Source organism: Pan paniscus, chromosome 6, assembly GCF_029289425.2.
Source record: "Pan paniscus chromosome 6, NHGRI_mPanPan1-v2.0_pri, whole genome shotgun sequence".
Classification (NCBI taxonomy): Eukaryota; Metazoa; Chordata; class Mammalia; order Primates; family Hominidae; genus Pan; species Pan paniscus.
Window position 1 is genome coordinate 95,137,460 of NC_073255.2, and position 15,663 is coordinate 95,153,122.

Below are 15,663 nucleotides of genomic sequence, written 5' to 3' on the forward strand. Positions count from 1 at the left end.
TAGACACTTGCCAAAAGAAGTTCCAATCCAGTGGTTTCGAGATTCCAAAGGCACCTTTCTCTCATGACCCAAAGGAGTAATTTTGACATCTTAAATGGATTAATTTGTCTTCCTGATGGGAACACATCAGAAGAATGGTGATGTGGAGGTTAGATAGAGCTGAGGGGGCCATACTCAAACTCCCAGAGGTATCTGCAGGGGCTGGGGCAGGGAAGGTCTTAACCCAGCTCTAAACACTTTCCAGAGGTATTTTGTGGGGGGTAGGGGGAGATACTGCTCTAATTAGGAAATAAGATTTTGTCTTAGATGACTTTTTTTATTCCTCTTGAAACAATTTTCAAACATAGCTGGAACTACAACTGGCCAAGAAGGAGGAGAAGCTGCTGGAGAAGGATTTCATCTATGAACAGGTCTCCAGGCTCACGGACAGGCTCTGCAGCAAAACTCAGGACTGCAAGCAGGACACACTGCTCTTAGCCAAGAAGGTAGGCCTGAGACCCTGCCTTTTCCCTTCTGCCCCTGCTCCTTTATTACCTTTTATTTTCCACAGACCGATAGATTTATTGAGAGAAGCACTGGAGAGATGAGGCTTTATGACTGGGGGAACTTAGAAAAACGAAAGGATGACTCAGAGAATTGTCCAAAATGTTTCAATCTTATTCCCTGAATTAATTCACTTCACGGTGGCAAAACCTAGGCTTTTAAATGACAGTATACAAGTTTCACTTAGCAAGGCAACTATCCAAATATGACAGTTATTATCTTTGTATTTCATGCACAAAGTTAAATCCTTTTTAGTTCCTTTTAAGTGGAGCGCCTCACTTATCCAGTGATCTTAGTAGGGACTGCTCCAATCCAGAACTCAGCCAGAACACAGAAATTGAAAGGGACTGTTAAAGAGAAATGCAGTCACACAACACCCAGACCAACTGCACCATGGAGGTGCCCACCAGGCACCACTAGTGAAGAAAGGCCAGGAATACAGAACCCCCTAATTTAATAAGCGTAAGAGACCAGGACGGCAGATCCAGAGCCTCAGGGTCGGGGTGGGACTGCTAGAAGCTGCACTGAAAGGAGCAGCCAGCAGAGCTCCTAGAAGTCCCCCTGGACTCCCAGCATGTTGTATGCTAGTTACCCTGGTCTCTGTAACAACCTGCAATGAAGAGGTGAAGGTTGTGTATTAGTTTGTTTGCATTGCTGTAAAGGAATACCTGAGGCTGGGTAACTTATAAAGAAAAGAGGTTTATTTTGGCTCATGGTTCTGCAGGCTGTGCAGGAAGCATGGTGCCTGCAGGTCTTGCCAGGCTTCCTGTGGCTCTGACTCCTGCTTCCAACAAAGGTTCATTTGGGGAATTGCCCCATCAGCCTGTACACCCATTTCTGGGTCATGTCCGTGCAGGCATGGGACTCACTCCTTCCTCAGTCTACCCCTACACAAGACCATTCATGCGAGGCCTTTCATGCATACCATAGACCCATCAGAGGATTGGCCACTCACCTGGCCTCTGGGGTTCCCTGGAGCATCCCGTCAATGCAGAGAGTTCAGCCAGTCAACAGTAATTACTGAACACCTGCTATGTGCTACTCTCATGCTAGGCATGAGTTCAGAAACAAAGAGGAAGGGACACATTGTTTACACCATAGGAAGCTCATAGGGTCTAGTAGGGGGAGACAGATGAAAACAGATAACGGTAATACCCACACCAGAGACTGTGGGCTCCTGAGGGCAGCAACTGTTCCTCGTTCTTAATTTCTCCAATGCCTAGCATGTGCCAGACTCTAGAAAAACACTTCAAGGATGAGTAATAATCAGTTCTGTTCTAGAAGCACATGTGGAACACTAAACAAGAAATGATTGTAAATCTTAGACTATCTTTGCCATTTTTATTTGACTATTATGCTTCTGCTCTGATGACTTCCATGACTAGACTGATCAGGCCAGTGGCAGGTGTGCAAATCACAACTTGGCCTCACAAACTAAGGTATAAAGTTGTGAGTCGCACGTCTGCCACTGGACTGATGCTAAGGCTTAGTTAAGCTCATGCACTTTGCCTGAATTAGCATGTCTGATATTCCTTTAAATAAATGTTGCCTTCCTTCCTTTTGCAAAATGAATTTCCCTTTCTTTGGGGGAAGTCATTTTTCACTGAGGCCTGACTTATCAAAGCTGATGGCAGAGTCGCCTGGAAGGCAACAGTAATGCTAAAGAAATGTACATAGCGGCCACTTTCCATAGCCAGGAAAGCTCCAGCACAGCCGAGTCCTAGTCTAACAATTATTCTCCCCTTTCCTTTCCCTACCTTCCATGCTCTCCATTGGCTTCTTCCTCCTCCCCAGCTTTCACTGTCCCCACTCCATTTAAAATGATAATCTCATAGTAGGCAGAACTGGAAAGTAGAAAGACATTCAGATTCCAGATCTATGATTTATCAAAAGTAGAAAATGACCTTGAGAAAGATGGATAAATGATCTTAAAACTCAGTTTGCTCATCTGTGTAATGGGTGTGATAGCCGAAGTTGTTGCAAGTATTACATAGTCGAACACATAAGTGACCTAGCCACATTCAAAAAGATTGCACATCTCCTCAAGTGTCTCACTTCTCCTAGATAGCTTATGGCGCCTCCTGCAAATTTCCCAACAGAAATGGGAGCAGAAAGTGGGAAATCTCAGTTAAGACTTGGAGCAACCCAGGATAATATGAAACTTTGTTTTCTAATTTATGGAAGAGAAGGGAAGTTGGCCAGTTACACAGATGGACAGACACACTCGAGTGTGCAGTGGTTGCCATCCCATTACTGGGTATATACCCAAAGGATTATAAATCATGCTGCTATAAAGACACATGCACACGTATGTTTATTGCCACACTATTCACAATAGCAAAGACTTGGAACCAACCCAAATGTCCATCAATGATAGACTGGATTAAGCAAATGTGGTACATATACACCATGGAATACTATGCAGCCATAAAAAAGGATGAGTTCATGTCCTTTGTAGGGACATGGATGAAGCTGGAAACCATCATTCTCAGCAAACTATCGCAAGGACAAAAAACCAAACACTGCATGTTCTCACTCATAGATGGGAACTGAACAGTGAGAACACATGGACACATGAAGGGGAACACCGGGGCCTGTCATGGGGTGGGGGGAGGGATAGCATTAGGAGATATACCTAATGTAAATGATGAGTTAATGGGTGCAGCACACCAACATGGCATATGTATACATATGTAACAAACCTGCACGTTGTGCACATGTACCCTAGAATTTAAAGTATAATTTTAAAAAACAGATGAGAAAAAAGAAGAAAAAAAAAAGTGTGCCATGGTTGAGTGGAAAATGACTCCCCCCAAAGAAAAGGAAATTCATTTAAAAAAGGAAAGGCAGCAACATTTAAAGAAACATAAGACATGCTAATTTACTCAAAGTGCATTAGCTTATCTAAGTCTTAGCATTTCTTATTTTATGAGTTAAAAGTTGTGAATTGCACCAACGCTGCTGGACTGTTCAGTCTGTTAGTGGAAGTTGTCAAAGCAGAAGCCTAGAAGTCAAATAAAAATGGCAAAACTTATGACTCACTGAAGTTTTTAGTGGTAGTCATTTTTATTCGATACATGCTTCTTAAAAATTAGTTCAGTATAGAAGAGTCATAAAAATGTATATTACCTACCATTAAGGAGGCAAAATTTGTGTATAATAATCAGTTATTACATTTTCAGAGGCAGGTAAATCACTAGCAGCAACATTTTTCTAAACAGATGTACAGATGTGACCAGATATGCTCTATTAGGAGAGGAAGGTATTCAGCATTAGGTGTAGTATTTGGAAGCTCATTTGCATGTCCCAATTTATCCTGGTCCAAGAACAAAGAGTGAAACAAACTAAGAGTTCATTCATTCCTTCATTCAGAAAATATTGAACTTTAATTTGGGGGGGTGCCTCTTATATTCCAAGCACTGTCCTGAGCACTGGGACTATGATGATGAATAAAACAAACAGTCCTTGTCCTCATGAAGAGTACATTCTTATAGGATGACAAAAATAGTGAAATACATATATAATATCAGCAGTGAGACATGATGTGAAGAAAAAATAAGGCAAGGTAAGAGGAACTAGTGAGTGTTGCCAGGTAGAAGGTATCACCACTGAACTGCCCCACTATGGCTATCAGACTAAAAGAGTCTACCATTTATAAGACAGAGAGCTTACAGGAACCCCTAATTCCAGTTTTACTTCTTTCCTGACTCTTGAGATCTTTTTTTTCCAGTTAGTCTTATCTTTTAACCGTATTAATGCTAAATAGCTGATATTAATAGGTTAAAAAAAAAAAAGTCTGGTCGCAGTGGCTCATGCCTGTAATCCCAGCACTTTGGGAGGCCATGGCGGGTAGATTGCATGAGCTCAGGAGTTCAAGACCTGCCTAGGCAACATGGTGAGACTCCATCTCTACAAAAAATACAAAAACAAATAGCCGGGTGTGATGGTGCACACCTGTGGTCCCAGCTACTTGGGAGGCTGAGGTGAGAGGATCACTTGAGCCTCAGGGGCAGAGGTTGCAGTGAGCTGAGATCACACCACTGTGCTCCATCCTGAGTGACAGAGTGAGACCCTGTCTCAAAACAAACGAACAAAACAAAACATTCCAGGAACAGCTCTCATTCTAAATTATTGACTAAACGTTCCCCAGCTCAGCTCATGCATGTTTCTGACCTAGTAATGATGCACACCAGGAATTATGATCAATAATGCCAACATGTCAATGTGATGGTTTTCATTTAAAAAGTCATTTCAGATGCAGAACTTCTGCTGATTATCTTATATAAGCAAAGAGTAACGTTAATTCTACCAGATTTTTTCCCCTGGATAAGTGACAAACTAATAACGTCAAATTAAACTAGAATGTAGGCATCAAGAACACTCTTGGCTGGGCACAGTGGATCATGCCTGTAATCCCAGCACTTTGGGAGGCCGAGGCAGGAAGACTGCTTGAGCCCAGGAGTTCAAAACTAGCCTTGTCAACACAGCAAGTCCCCATCGCTACAAAAATAATAAATTAGCCAACTATGGTGGTGCATGGCTATAGTCCTATCTACTTAGGAGGCTGAGGCAGGAGAACTGCTTGAGCCCCGGAGTTCCAGGCTGCAGTAAGCTATGATCACACTACTATATACCAGTGTGAGCAACAGAACAAGACCTTGTCTTTATTTTAATATATATATATATATTTTAAAGAACATCCCTGGCCAGGCGCGGTGGCTCACGCCTGTAATCCCAGCACTTAGGGAGGCTGAGGCAGGCGGATCACGAGGTCAGGAGATCGAGACCATCCTGGCTAACACGGTGAAACCCCAGCGCTAATAAAAATACAAAAAAAATTAGCCGGGTATGGTGTTAGGCACTTGTACTCCCAGCTACTCGGGAGGCTGAGGCAGGAGAATGGCGTGAACCTGGGAGGCGGAGCTTGCAATGAGCTGAGATTGCGCTACTGCACTCCAGCCAGGGCGACAGAGCGAGACTCCGTCTCAAAAAAAAAAAAAAAAAAAAAAAGAACATCCCTTCACCTCCCTTCTTACCTCTTAAAAATGGGCACGAAACTGTTCTCAATGTTATTCACCTTGAAATCCAGTAACTAGATAAACAAATCCTTTTCTTGTTCTCTCCTTGTCCTTACTTACACAGCCAGGGTGTTCGGCTCAATATCTGCAGTCTCTTCCAGTTCTTAATTTCTGTGAATTCCAAGTTAGACCCTCCTTCCTTCAGACAAAAATGCACCCCGCCATTATAGACAGCCAGCAGCCTGCCATTTTAAGTCTTTGTGGACTGTATACATAGACTAAGCTTTGGGCTCTTTAATTCTAGATGAATGGCTATCAAAGAAGGATCAAAAATGCAACTGAGAAAATGATGGCTCTTGTTGCTGAGCTGTCCATGAAACAAGCCCTAACCATTGAACTCCAAAAGGAAGTCAGGGAGAAAGAAGACTTCATCTTCACTTGCAATTCCAGGATAGAAAAAGGTCTGCCACTCAATAAGGAAATTGAGAAAGAATGGTTGAAAGTCCTTCGAGATGAAGAAATGCATGCCTTGGCCATCGCTGAAAAGTCTCAGGTAGGCTTTGGCTCCTGTATTGCATTTCTAAAGGGTGCCAGCAGGGGTTGCATTCAGGCTGTCAGTTATCCCACAGTATAAGAAAAATTTCCCCACTCTACCACACACAGTCCCAACAGTCATTAGAAGTGTATTTAAGATATTCTATGATAAGTCAAAGTGCAGTAATCCAGAGTGCCACAATACTCACTGAAGAACACTTAGCAAGCACAGGGCCCACCCCATAGCCTTACATCCTGGGCTGCCGAGGCTGAACATCATGGCCTTCCACCAGCATAGCGATGACCAGGCTGGCACTGGCCTTGTCCGTAAGTCTCCAATCTCTGTCTTGGCACCTCTGCTCAGACCACATCTGACTGTTCTATGTTCATCTCCTGTGGCCTCCACAGCATACAGTGAGGCCTCCACCCACATTTTAGTTGCCATGCCTTCTGCAGATGCTTGATGTACATCATAGGCCTCAGCGCCACCCCTTTCTTTTCCCACCTTAGGCCTCTGGCCTAAGACTAGGTCTATTGCTGACTCCCCCTGCAAGTTAGATAGCAGATCTTCTGTCTACCCCCATGACCTGTCAATATTCTTAGACTGGAATTAGCCATCTCTTTCCAAGGAGTCTACATCCTCCAGATGTACAGCTCACTCAGATTGCCAAGTGGATATCACCGAAAGGGTCCCTATTTGCTCCTGAACTCAAGACAAAACTGCATTCAGAACACACTAGGAATACCTGAGCACAAGTGTAAATTACGTGATTTATAATTTCTACACCACCTGGGACTGTTCCTTTCAGGGCATTCAGATTTTACCTGTGGTGTCCCACTGCCATTTATTAGAGGGCTTTTCAGCGCCACCCCTTTCTTTTCCCACCTTAGGCCTCTGGCCTAAGACTAGGTCTATTGCTGACTCCCCCTGCAAGTTAGATAGCAGATCTTCTGTCTACCCCCATGACCTGTCAATATTCTTAGACTGGAATTAGCCATCTCTTTCCAAGGAGTCTACATCCTCCAGATGTACAACTCACTCAGATTGCCAAGTGGATATCACCGAAAGGGTCCCTATTTGCTCCTGAACTCAAGACAAAACTGCATTCAGAACACACTAGGAATACCTGAGCACAAGTGTAAATTACGTGATTTATAATTTCTACACCACCTGGGACTGTTCCTTTCAGGGCATTCAGATTTTACCTGTGGTGTCCCACTGCCATTTATTAGAGGGCTTTTCAGTGCAGTAAGTGATTACTCTATTTTCCAGAGGCACAGACAAAATCTTGAAAACGTTGAGGCTCAGGGCAAAGCTGGTGACCATTTTCCTCCTCTGGTTCCACTTTACTTCTCTATCTCTTCCATTGTAACATTTGCTCACCAATGACTTACCAAAGGAAATATGTTGCTCTGCCTTTGTCAAAAACAGGGAAATAATTAGTGCTTGATGACAGATATTGAGGTGGAAACATAGTTAAGACCCACAAAGCAGTCTTTGAAAAACACTAAACTCCAGGATTAATGTGATGCTTAAGCAATACAGCCCATTCCAATGAGGTGTGTGTGTGTGTGTGTGTGTGTGTGTGTGTGTGTGTGGTGTGATTCCACCCTCCTACCCTAAACCCCAGGAATAATGTGATGCTGAAGCAATACAGCCCATGCCAATGAGAGGTGTGTGTGTGTGTGTGTGTGTGTGTGTGTGTGGTGTGATTCTACCCTCCTACCCCTCCCATCCCTTTGGGGAGTATCAGCTAGCACGGTCAAAGACTGTCCAGACCAGCTGTGTCTTTTGGGACCTAAGGATAAAGTGACTTCACCAGAGTTTTCAGAGAACTGAAAAGGAAAAATCATTCTTTGCAGGAGTTCTTGGAAGCAGATAATCGCCAGCTGCCCAATGGTGTTTACACAACTGCAGAGCAGCGTCCGAATGCCTACATCCCAGAAGCAGATGCCACTCTTCCTTTGCCAAAACCTTATGGTGCTTTGGCTCCTTTTAAACCCAGTGAACCTGGAGCCAATATGAGGCACATAAGGAAACCTGTTATAAAGCCAGTTGAAATCTGAATATGTGAACAAATCCAGGCCTCTCAAGGAAAGGACTTCAACCAGGCTTCCTTGTACCCACAGGTGAAAAATGTGAGCATAATACTTCTAATATTATTGATAAGTAAGGTAACCACAATTAGTCAGCAACAGAGTACAACAGGGTTTCTATTTACCCACCAACTACTATACCTTTCATGACGTTGAATGGGACATAGAACTGTCCTACATTTATGTCAAAGTATATATTTGAATTGCTTATATTTTCTTTTTCACTCTTTATATTGAGTACATTCCAGAAATTTGTAGTAGGCAAGGTGCTATAAAAATGCACTAAAAATAAATCTGTTCTCAATGAAGTACGGAAATGGACAGAGTGGTCTTTGTTTATTAAAGAAAAAACAAATACTGTTCAATATACACACTTTAAAAAGAAAGAATGGCTATTTGAAAAGGAAAATACCTCAAGTATTGCAAAGGCATAACTCACTTTGTTGAATAAGAAGTAGCACTTAATCTTGGTAAATCTAAATTACGTAAAGTAGTGAAGCTTGTCATGGCTTTTTGCATTTTTTTCATTTTATTTTTTTGACAAATAATAATTGTACCTACTCATGGGGTACATACTGAAGTTTCAATACATATAATGTATAGTGATCAGATCAGGGTAATTAGCATATACATTCAAACTTTATCATTTCATTGTGTTGGGAATATTCAATATCCTCCTAGCTATTTGAAACTGTATATTGTTACCTATAGTCATCCTACAGTGGTATAGGACATAGGACTTATTCCACCTATTTCACTGTAATTTTGTGCCTGTTAACAAATCTACCCCTATTCCTTCCTTTCCTCATCCTTTCCCTTAACCTTCCCAGCCTCTTATATCCGCTGTTCTACTTTTAGCTTCCACATGAGTGAGAACAATTTTTAGCTTCCACATATGAGTGAGAACATGTGGTGTTTAACTTTCTGTACCTGGCTTATTTCAATGAACATAACGTCCTCCAGTTCCTTTCATGTTGCCATGAATGACAGGATTTTGTTCTTTTTTGTGGCTGAATAATATTCCATTGTGTATGTGCATATGTATGTGCATATGTGTGTGTGTGTGTGTGTAGCTCCCATTTTCTTTATCCATTTATCTGTTGTTGGACAGACACCTAGGCTGATTTCATGTCTTGCCTATTGTGAATAGCACTGCAGTAAACATGGGGGTGCAGATGTCTCTTCAATATTCTGATTTCCTTTCCTCTGGATAAATTTCCAGTAGGGAGATTGTTGGATCATATGTTCGTTCTATTTGTAGTTTTCTGAGGAACTTCCATATTCATTCTTCATAGTGACTGCACTAGTTTACATTCTCACCAACAGTGTATATAAGAGCTCCCTTTTCTCTGCATCCTTACCAGCATTTGTTATTTTTTAACTTTTTGGTAATAGCTATTGTAATTGGGGTGGGATGATACCTCATCATGTTTTTTTAATTGCTATTTCCCTGATGATTAGTGATGTTGAGCATTTCTTCATATACCTGTTGGCCATTTGTATGTCTTTTGAGAAATGTCTGTTCAGGTCATTTGCCCATTTTTAAGTCAGATTGTTGTTTTTGTAGTGTTTTTTGATGTTAAGATATTTGAGTCCCTTATTTATTCTGAATATGAATCCCCTATTGGATGAGTAGTGTGCAACTATTTTCTTTGATTCTGTAGGTTGTCTTCACTCTGTTGTTTCCTTTGCTGTGCAGAAGGTTTTTAGTTTGATGTAATCTCATTTGTTTATTTTTGCTTTTGTTGCCTGTGTTTTGAGGTCTTATTCATAAAATATTTTCTCAGGCCAATGTCCTGAAGCATTTCTCCTATGTTTTCTTCCAGTAGTTGTATGGTTTGGGGTGCTATATTTAGGTCTTTGATCATTTTGAGTTGATTTTTAAATCGGGTGAGTAGTAGGGAACTAGTTTCATTCTTCTGCATATGGACCTCCAGTTTCCCCAACACCATTTATTGTAGAGACTGTCCTTTTCCCAATAAGTATTCTTGGAACCTTTGTCAAAAATCAGTTGTCTATAGATATATGGATGAATTTCTTGATTCTCTATTTTGTTCCATTGGTCTATGTATCTGTTTTTATCCCAGTGTCATGCTGTTTTGGTTACTAGAGCTTTGTAGTATATTTAAGATGTGGTAGTGTGATACCTCCAGCTTTGTTCATTTTGTTCAGGATTGCTTTGGCTATTTGGGGTCTTTTGTGGTTACATACAAATTTTAAGATTGTTTTTCCTATTTTTCTGAAGAATGCCATTAGTATTTTGATAGTGACTACAATCAATCTGTTGATTGCTTTGGGTAGTATTGTCATTTTGTTTTGTTTTATCTATTTTATTTTATTTTATTTTATTTATTTTGGGAGACAGAGTCTCACTCTATCACCCAGGCTGGAGTGCAGTGACATGATCTCAGCTCACTGCAGCCTCCACCTCCAGGGCTCAAGTGATCCTCCCACCTCAGCCTCCTGAGTAGCTGGGACTACAGGTACACACCACCACACCCAGCTAATATTTTTATTTTTTGTAGAGATGGAGTCTCACTAGATGACCTAGGCTGCTCTCAAACTCCTGGCCTCACGCAATCCTCCTGCCTCAGCCTCCAAAAAGTGCTAGGATTATAAGTATGAGCCACCACATCCAGCCAGAATGGCTATTATTAAAAAGTCACACACACAAAAAAGATGTTGGTAAGGTTGCAGGAAAAAGGGAATGCTTAACACTGCTGGTGGGAATGTAAAATTAGTTCAACCACTTTGGAAAGAACTGAAAACAGAACTACCATTTAACCCAGCAATCCCATTACTGGGTATATACCCAAGGAAAATAAATTGTTCTACCAAAAGGACATGTGCACTTGTACATTCATCAAAGCACTATTCACAATAGCAAAGACATGGAATCAACCTAGATACCCATTAACACTGGACTGGATAAAGAAAATGTGATACATATACACCATGGAATACAGCCATAAAAAGGAACAAAATCACATTCTTTGCAGCAACATGGATGCAGTTGGAGGCCACTGACCTAAGCAAATCTGAAGCAGAAAACCAAATACTACATGTTCTCACTTAAATGTGGGAGCTAAACAATGAGTACACATGGATATAAAGATGGAAACGACAGACTATTGGGGAGAAGGTGGGGGTGGAGAGTTGAAAAACTATCTGTTGGGTACTATGCCCACTACCTGGATGATGGGATCATTTGTACCTCAAACTTCAGCATTGCATGATTTACCCATGTAAGAAAAAATCTTCTTTAAAGGTTCAGTAGAATTCAGCAATGATGCCATCTGGATTTTTCTTTGTTGGAAGACTATTTTATTTTATATATTTTATTTTATTATTTTATTGTTTTGAGACAGAGTCTCGCTCTGTCACCCAGACTGTAGTGCAGTGGCCAAATCTTGGCTTACTGTAACCTCTGCCTCCCAGTTTCAAGTGATTCTCCTGCCTCAGCCTCCCAAGTAGCTGGGATTATAAGCATGCACTACCATGCCTGGCTAATTTTTGGAATTTTTAGTAGAGATGGGGTTTTGCCAGGCTGGTCTCAAACTCCTGGCCCTGAGTGATCCACCTGCCTTGGCCTCCCAAGGTGCTGGGATTACAGGTGTAGAAGACGTTTTATTACTCATTTAATCTAATTGCTTGGTATTGATCTGTTCAGGTTTTCTATTTCTTCCCAATTCAACCTTGGTAGATTGTATATGTCAAGTTTATTCACTTCCTCTAGGTTTTCTAACTTGACATATAGTACAAAGCACCCTGGAATTATTTTTTGTATCTGTTGTGACATCCCCTTTTTTGCTTCTGATTTCATTTATTTGGGTCTTCTCTCTTTTTTCCTTAGTCTAGCTAATGGTTTGTTGAATGTGTTTATTCTTTCAGAAAACCAACTTTTTGTTTTGTTGATCTTTTGTATTTTTTTACTCTCAATTTCATTTATTTCTGCTCTAATCTTTATTATTTCTCTCTTCCTACAATTTTGACTTTGATTTGTTCTTGATTTTCTAGTTGCTTGAGGTATATCATTAGGTTATTTGAAATCTTTCTAGTTTTTTCATGTTAAGTATTTGTTGCTATAAACTTGCTTCTCACTACTGCTTTTGCTGTGTCCCATACGTTTTGGCATGTTGTGTTTCCATTTTCATTTGTTCCAAAGATTTTAAATTTCTTCCTTAATTTCTTTCTTCTTCATTTTGGTCATTCAGGAGCATGTTGTTTAATTTCCATGTATTTGTATAGTTTCAAATGTTCTCATTATTTATGTCTAGTTTTATTCCATTATGGTCAGATATTTGATATGATTTTGATTTAAAAAATAAATTTGGGTGCCAGGCAAGGTGGCTCACACCTATAATCCCAGCACTTTGGGAGGCCGAGGCAGGCGGATCACTTGAGGTCAGGAGTTTGAGACAAGCCTGGCCAACATGGTGAAACCTGGTCTCTACTAAAAATATGAAAATTAGCTGGCCATGGTGGCGCATGCCTGTAGTTTCAGCTACTTGGGAGGTTGAGGCAGGAGAATGGCTTGAACCCAGGTGACAGAGGTTGCAGTGAGCCAAGATCGCACCGTTGCACTTCAGCCTGGGCAACAGAGTGAGACTCCATCTCAAAAAAGTGTCTCCATCTCAAAAAAAGTCTCTTTTTGAGACTTGTTTTATTTCTAACCTATGGTCAGTCCTGAAGAATGTTTCATGTGCTGATGAAAAGAATGTGTATCCTGTATTTCACCTGTTGGGTGAAATGTTCTGTAAATGTCTGTTAGGTCCATTTGGTCCATGACATGGTTTAAATCCAGTTTTTCTTTGTCGATTTTCTATATAGATTATCTGTTCAGCACTGAGAATGAGGTGTTGAAATCTCCAACTATTATTGTATTGGGGTCTATCACTCCTTTTAGCTCTTAATATTTTCTTTATATATCTGAGTGCTCTGGTGGTGGGTGCATATATATTTATAATTGTTCTATTGCTGAATTGATCCCTTTATTAGTATATAATGGTCTTCTCTGTCTCTTTTTACAGCTTTTGACTTGAAGTTTGTCTTGTCTCATATAAGTATAGCTACTCCTGCTCACTTTTGGTTTTCATGTGCTTGAAATATCTTTTTCTATTCCTTCACTTTCAGTCTATGTGTGTCTTTACAAGTGAGGTGAGTTTCTTGTAGGCAGCATATAGTTAGGTGTTGGTTTGCTTTAATCCAATTAGCCACTTGATATATTTTATTTTTTTAATTATAATTTTATTTAATTTTTCCATAAGTTATTGGGGTACAAATGGTATTTGGTTACAGGAATAAGTTCTTTAGTGGTGATTTGTGAGATCCTGGTGCACCCATCATCCAAGCAGTATACACTGCACCATATATGTTTTCTTTTATCCCTTGCCCCCTCCCACTCTTCCCCCCAAGTCACCTAAGTCCATTGTATCATTCTTATGCCTTTGCGTCCTCATAGCTTAGTTCCCACATATCATTGAGAACATATGATGTTTGGGTTTCCATTCCTGAGTTACTTTACTTAGAATAATAGTCTCCAGTCTCATCTAGGTCATTGCAAATGCTATTAATTCATTCCCTTTTATGGCTGAGTAGTATTCCATTTGTGTGTGTGTGTGTGTGTGTGTGTGTGTGTGTGTGTGTGTGTGTATAGATAGATATATAGATATAGATCACGGTTTCTTTATCCACTCATTGATTGATGGGCATTTGGGTTGGTTCCATGATTTTGCCATTGTGAATTATGCTGCTATAAACATGCATTTGCAAGTATCTTTTTCGAATAATGACTTTGTTTCCTCTACGTAGATACCCAGAAGTGGGATTGTTGGATCAAATGGTAGTTCTACTTTTAGTTCTTTAAGGAATCTCCACACTGTTTTCCATAGTGGTTGTACTAGTTTACATTCCTACCAGCAGTGTAGGTGGGATTCCCTGATCGCCAAATCCATGCCAGCATCTACTGCTTTTTTATTTTTTTGATTATGGCCATTCTTTCAGGAGTAAGGTGGTATCACATTGTTGTTTTGATTTGGATTTCCCTGATCATTAGTGATGCTGAGCATTTTTTCATATGTTTGTTGGCCATTTGTATATCTTCTTTTGAGAATTGTCTGTTTGTGGCCTTAGCCCGCTTTTTGATGGGATTGTTTTTTTCTTACTGATTTGTTTGAGTTTGTTGTAGATTCTGGTTATTAGTCCTTTGTCAGATGTATAGATTGTGAAGATTTTCTCCCACTCTGTGGGTTGTCTGTTTACTCTGCTGACTGTTCCTTTTGCATGCAAAAGCTCTTTAGTTTAATTAGGTCCCAGCTATTTATCTTTGTTTTTATTGCATTTTTCTTTTGGGGTTTTGGTCATGAAATCCTTGCCTAAGCCAACGTCTAGAAGGGTTTTTCCAATGTTATGTTTTAGAATTTTTATAGTTTCAGGTCTTAGGTTTAAGTCCTTAACCCACCTTGAGTTGATTTTTGTAAAAGGTGAGAAATGAGGATCCACTTTTATTCTCCTACATGTGGCTAGCCAATTATCCCAGCACCATTTGTTGAAAAGGGTGCCCTTTCCTCACTTTATGTTTTTGTTTGCTTTGTCAAAGATCAGTTGGCTGTAAGTATTTGGGTTTATTTCTGTGTTCTCTGTTCTGTTCTATTGGTCTATGTGCCTATTTTTATGCCAGTACCATGGTGTTTTGGTGACTATGGCCTTAGAGTATAGTTTGAAATCAGGTAATATGATGCCTTCAGATTTGCACTTTTTGCTTAGTCTTGCTTTGGCTATGCGGGCTCTTTTTTGGTTCCATGTGAATTTTAGAATTGTTTTTTCTAACTCTGTGAAGAATGATGGTGGTTTTTTGATGGGGATTGCATTGAATTTGTGGATTGCTTTTGGCAGTATGGTCATTTTCACAATATTGATTCTACCCATCCATGAGCATGGGATTTGTTTCCATTTGTATTGTCTATGATTTCTTTCAGCAGTGTTTTGTAGTTTTCCTTGTGGAGGTCTTTCAACTCCTCTGTTAGGTATATTCCTAAGTTTTTTTTTTTTGCAGCTATTATAAAAGGGATTGAGTTCTCAATTTGATTCTCAGCTTGGTTGCTGTTGGTGTATAGAAGAGCTACTGATTTGTGGACATTAATCTTGTATCTGGAAACTTTGCTGAATTATTTTATCAGTTCTAGGAGCTTTCTGGAGGAGTCTTTAGGGTTTTCAAGGTAAACAATCATATTGTTAGCAAACACTGACAGTATGACTTCCTCTTTACCAATTTGGATACCCTTTATTTCTTTTGTCTGATTGCTCTGGCTAGGACTTCCAGTACTATGTCGAAGAGGAGTGGTGAGAGTGGGCATTCTTGTCTTGTTCCAGTTCTCAGAGGGAATGCTTTCAACTTTTCCCCATTCAGTATTATGTTGGCTGTGGGTTTGTCATAGATGGCCTTTATTACATTAAGGTACGTCCCTTGTAT

At 40.3% G+C, this 15,663-nt stretch overlaps 1 protein-coding gene across 11 annotated transcripts in view; it reads left to right on the forward strand.

Annotated features, from left to right (window-relative positions):
• Positions 1–8,513, forward strand: part of CCDC146 (coiled-coil domain containing 146) — a 172,157-nt gene extending 163,644 nt beyond the window's left edge. For all 11 annotated transcript variants that reach the window (XM_055114575.2, XM_055114580.2, XM_055114574.1 and 8 more), the window contains 3 exons: positions 348–485; positions 5,866–6,114; positions 7,959–8,513. In XM_055114575.2, the coding sequence (XP_054970550.1) occupies positions 348–485; positions 5,866–6,114; positions 7,959–8,162 (591 nt within the window). In that variant the 3' untranslated portion in view covers positions 8,163–8,513. The remainder of the gene's footprint in view (positions 1–347; positions 486–5,865; positions 6,115–7,958) is intronic.
• Positions 8,514–15,663: the final 7,150 nt, after the last annotated feature.